At 40.0% G+C, this 5,000-nt stretch overlaps 1 protein-coding gene across 1 annotated transcript in view; it reads right to left on the reverse strand.

Moving 5' to 3' along the window:
* LOC138014318 (stereocilin-like) overlaps nucleotides 1–5,000 on the reverse strand; it is a 40,083-nt gene that overhangs the window by 25,744 nt on the left and 9,339 nt on the right. The window contains exons 12-15 of the mRNA XM_068861369.1: nucleotides 4,599–4,766; nucleotides 2,447–2,596; nucleotides 1,416–1,634; nucleotides 1–195 (exon numbers count right to left, since the gene is read on the reverse strand). The exon at nucleotides 1–195 is cut by the window's left edge and continues 45 nt beyond it. Coding sequence (XP_068717470.1) covers nucleotides 1–195; nucleotides 1,416–1,634; nucleotides 2,447–2,596; nucleotides 4,599–4,766 — 732 coding nt within the window. The remainder of the gene's footprint in view (nucleotides 196–1,415; nucleotides 1,635–2,446; nucleotides 2,597–4,598; nucleotides 4,767–5,000) is intronic.

Here is a 5,000-nt window from a genome sequence, read left to right on the forward strand (position 1 = left end):
TTCTGGCAGTCCAGTTTGTTCACCCAGACGGCGAATGGCGGTCAGTAGGATTGCCCCTGGTAACTTTTTCAGTTCCTCTTGAGCGAGGCCTCGCAGAAACGTTCCCAGGGAATTGATGTCGACTTCGGTGAAATTTGAGAAGTCGAGATCTTCCATCTCCCAGTACTCCCGCAGCCTTGTTAGCACCATAAGAATCTAAAATTGAAACAAACATGAAATTAGGACCAAAGATCTGCGAACAACATAAAGCGGTGGCGACAAAGAGTTGGCTAAGTCGGACGACCATCGGAGAAGTTTGCTTTTGGTCGAGAGAGTTATCTTTTCAGCAAACAACTTGAATAGTGTGTGGCTTCAATTTCCGGTCGCGTTTCGGAACAGGTGTTGTTACTAGACTTGGCCCGCGGTTTATCGTTCATAATTGTCGAATAGACCACTTTCATAACTGGCGACCATCTTTCCATTCTTTTGTCTTTATCTTAATTAGACCTACTGCCCTCATTTTGGAAAAACCTTAAATATCAATGACCACAACCAGGTTTCTGAGCCCGCGAGACTGAGCACCCCCAGCAAAACCATTGTTTTAACGAAAACCGCTGGTCAGCAATCTTGGTTCTGGTCATTGCTGTCTAAGGTCTTCCCTCATTTTGAAACAAATATTCTTTTGAGATTAGCTCGTCGTAGCGCGGTTAGAAAGACTGATTAGCGTTAAAACAGAAGAATATTTTTTTTGGTCGCCATTACGAAAGAGGTCTATAAGACTATGTGTTTTGGACCGTCATTTCGAATAAATGTGTCGTCAGCTATATTAAAATCCCGAGGAAGAAGATTTAGCGCAATGCTGAATACTGATTCTCTTTTCTGCTCCAAGAGATATTACTCCACTGAGGTGCTCTGGTTTTCCCTCATAAAAAATCAATATCTGAATTTCTGTGTTAAGTTTGTCTGCAGTCTCTCCTTTGGTGGAGCAAATATTGCGTTTGGCTATGTAAGCTTAAGGGTTTAAGTTGAGTAAATCATCGTATTTCCATTTACACCTAGGAATTTCGCTTTTTACGTGCCCTACGTACACGTAACGTCAAGTTGGCAAAACAGTAACCATTTCGCCCACGTACGAGCAATGAGAAGCACTGGTTCCTTGTCGATTCTACGTCAAAACTGCTTTGCTTCCTGCTTCTTGTGAAGTTAGTGACGTAAAATCGAAAATAAACCCATCCTTCTCCTAGCTTGGACACAGGTCAAATGACTGCTACGTTTGTTAACTTTACGTAACTCTCACGTAAAGCCCGTCAAAGGCGAAGTTTCGATGAGAAAGTGTAACCCATGTTTGTTTTTGGGATAGGGGATTAATTAATTTGTATTAAAGGAAAAATATTTCAGTTTAGGTACACTCTAAAGTGATCACCACTACTTCTTACCTGTCCGCGGTCCCATTCTTTTTGCTGTCCCAAAGCATCGATTGTGTCTTCAATACCCCGGATGGGTAAGTCACGCAATTCTTCTTTTGCGATTCCTACCGCAATATGTCCAAGCTTTTTCATGTTTAAGAATCCCCAGTTTGGATTATCAGAGTCATCTGCATCAGTGCCGTTGAAGTCGCCCCACCTTGCTCGGATCTTTTTGGCAAGAGCTAGTATCTAACGAATATAAAAGAGACGGAAAGGAAAAGAAAACAAGGCTCATTAAATTGTGCTACTCCATCGTTCTTCTTTGACACGTCGGCTTTTTTTAGCAAACATTTTAAGATAAACCCTGGAGAGAGGCTGACTATAAGGGCGCTTTTCTTTTGTCACAACTGGCCGGCCAGACCTGTCAGTTTGCGAAGAAAATGCAACAGATTGAAGCAAACTTGCAGGGTTTTTTTAAATTTTAATTTTAAGGCACATTTTCATGAAAATCCCTCGCATTCGAATTCCTCTGGAGAAGTTATATATCATCCTCGAGGTGTGTTAATTTGAAGGCGTAAAGACTTATTCCTTCTAAAAGCCCGGTCTCGTTGGTCAGTGCAGTCAAGAAGAAAGCGTCCTAAGAGTGAAAGGTGTCCCTCGTTTGACTCGTAAATGGACTTTTTTCTCAGTGCCTAGTTCAACTCCTTGGCCATGCTGAAAATAGTCAACTAGCCCCAGGCTGCCTCCATCGAGATGACCGGTATCGTTTCGATCTTTGCTCATTGAAAAGGTCTTTAATGGGTAGTGATAAATTAACTATTCAAAGTAAACACGCCTTTGCTCTCATTTTACCGTTAACAATAAAGTTCAACTTGATCGTATGGGAGATGAATTCATATTTTTCGCTATCAATGAAGGCAAAGGGATCCCTTCGCGGAATATTATTGTGATTTTAAAGGCCGTTAGACTCTCTTTAATTAATTAATTAATTAATTAATTAACTAACTATATGCCTCACTCTACAACGGCACTGTCCGGTACACAATGCATGGTGGTCTTACCTGTGTCTTGTCCCAAGGGATTAGTCCAAGTTTGTCAAGATTGATAATAATTTGATCCACATCTTCAGCCTCAAGTTCATCGCGACTCAGAGCTATAGCAAACTGCCCAAGCTGTGTAATGTTCTTGCCAAATGTCGGATCGTCCTCGTACTGTGATGAAAGAAACAAGTACTGTGTTGCCCATGCCACCAACAAGAGTGTCGCTTATAGATTCTACTGTGGCTAACGCCGATGATTTTTATTACTACTCTTCATTCGACATTCCTTACCTCTGTGCACTAAAACGTCCTACAACAGTTTTTTTTCTAAGAATTTTTGGCACTTAGAACTTTTTTGGAAGATCCTGTCCCGTTCGTCAGTGACAGGTTGACATAGTCACGAAAAAGTTAGACGTGAAAGTTAAGTGTTGTATTGCACTCTTTTTTTTTTTATAAGAAACTCAGTTTTGTATAAGAAAGTTCACGCTGAGATGAACCACAATTCTAAGAACATACCCACTTAGCCAAGCGGAGAGTCAGTTAAGAACGTTTATTTTGCTTATTTGTTTTGTGTTTCAATGAATAAAGTAAAAGAAATGCAAACCTGTAGTCTAACAGCACAATTAACTCAAATGCTTAGGGACGTTAAACAATAACAAGGTGGCTAATCACATTGCACGATGCACTCAAGAACAACTCAGTTTGTAGTCGAACTTATTATACCTAACTACAGGAAATTAACGCTCCACGAAGCTAACGCAAATCGTTAAAGATCGCGTTAATTTAAGTTGCGCTAATTAAGTTGAGAGTTATTTTCCGCGACGTTAATTAAGTGCAGCATTAATTTCCGCATTCTTAATTTCAATTATTTTCACCCTAATTTTGAAATCTTTCCAGACATTCATGACACCGAAAACACAATAAAGTAAGGTACAAATTTTCTTTTTTTCCGTTAACCCCTACATTAATTAGAATTATGAGAACTGTTTTGTTGACCAGAGGGCTCAGTGATTTTTTTGCATCCAGTTTTAAATAAGTTCGTTCCAGTGGTCACCACCAACTGTCTTAATCGCGTTAATTTCCTTTATTTTGAAATTCTACCTCCTCGTTCGCGTTAATTTTCTTTATTCGAAAGTCGTTTTACATTAAATTCGAGTAAATTTCCAATGAGGTATACCACACAACTTTAAGAATCTGTTAAGAAAGCTCTCAGGCTCAAACATTCGCAACAGAAATAAAAGTGTTCAGCCTTAGCCATAAAATTAGAGGATCTTTTTTGAAAAAAAAAAAAGAATACTTCAGCTATTTGTTTGTATTTGTGTGAAGTAATATTAATAAAAACTATTAGAAAAAAAAACAACTCTAAAGATACGAAACCAGAGTCAAACACCGTAAAATATTGTCCAAAATAACTGAGAAATAATTAAAATGGTTTATTGCCCCTTTTATTAACTTGCGAACTCAGGAATTCAGATTCCACTTGTGAACGATTTCGTATTTCAGTACGCGCACCAGTGGCTCAGTTGGTTGAGCACCGGGCTGCCATGCGGGAGGTCGTGAGTTCGACTCCGGCTTGACCAACACTCAGGGTCTTTAAATAACTGAGAAGAACGTGCTGCCTTTGTAATGACATCTGCGAATGGTTAAACTCTTTGGTCTTCTCGGGTAAGAACGACAAACCGTAGGCCCCGTCTCACAAATATCTTCCATGTTCATAACCTTGTGGGACGTGAAAGAAGGAGTTCCCGCGGTGTTATGGTTTGTCCCCTGTGGTGTATCATGGTTGGGAGGGTAAATGTTCGGAGATAATAGCTGCACCAACTTTAAGCTGCTCTAAAAAAATCCGAGGGTAAATAAAGTTATGTTGATGAGAATCTATCACATTTACGCTTCTGCTGCAGTTGTGCAAAACAAAGACGTTGATTGCAATTTAAACTTGAGAGGCCGACTTTTTTTAAAATTTTTTTTATCAAAGGAGCAATAATCCTCAAAGTTGATTGACGCATTAGCCATTTGAAAATATAGAAACAGAGCAAGACAAAATCGCAAGGCATTTCAAGAAGTATTCAAATTCAAATTAAAGGACTCCTCCACGCCCCTGCGAAGCTCAAACAACAAACTCCCTTGATAACTTTTCAAGACAAAAAGAATGAATTCGGAGGATGAATTCTTACCTTTTTAATGAACTTCCGCAAAACAGGCATCGCCACTTCTTTAACAATTTTCATTTGTGGAAACGCTACAAAAACAGCCGATTGAGCCAATTTTCCAACATCTGACGACAAAAAGCCATCAATTGATTTGCCTAGAGCGACAATGTCTCCTGTCGTGAGCTGAGAAAGCTGAAATGCATGAAAATACAATGTTTAGCAAACTTAACCGCGGCTGACAATGGCCTTTTCTTTGCGCCCGCGGCGAGACGAGAAGCTGCGCGGGTTTTATAACAGAACCGGCAACCGCGCAAGAAAACCTCTTGAGGGTAACCTAATTCAGACGAGACAGAACAATTACGCTTGAGCTAACCTCCACAAGCAAGCGTTTCCTCGGGTTTTGGAGCAAAGAAAGCCCCATTTTTT

Source organism: Montipora capricornis, chromosome 8 (genome assembly GCF_036669925.1).
Source record: "Montipora capricornis isolate CH-2021 chromosome 8, ASM3666992v2, whole genome shotgun sequence".
Classification (NCBI taxonomy): Eukaryota; Metazoa; Cnidaria; class Anthozoa; order Scleractinia; family Acroporidae; genus Montipora; species Montipora capricornis.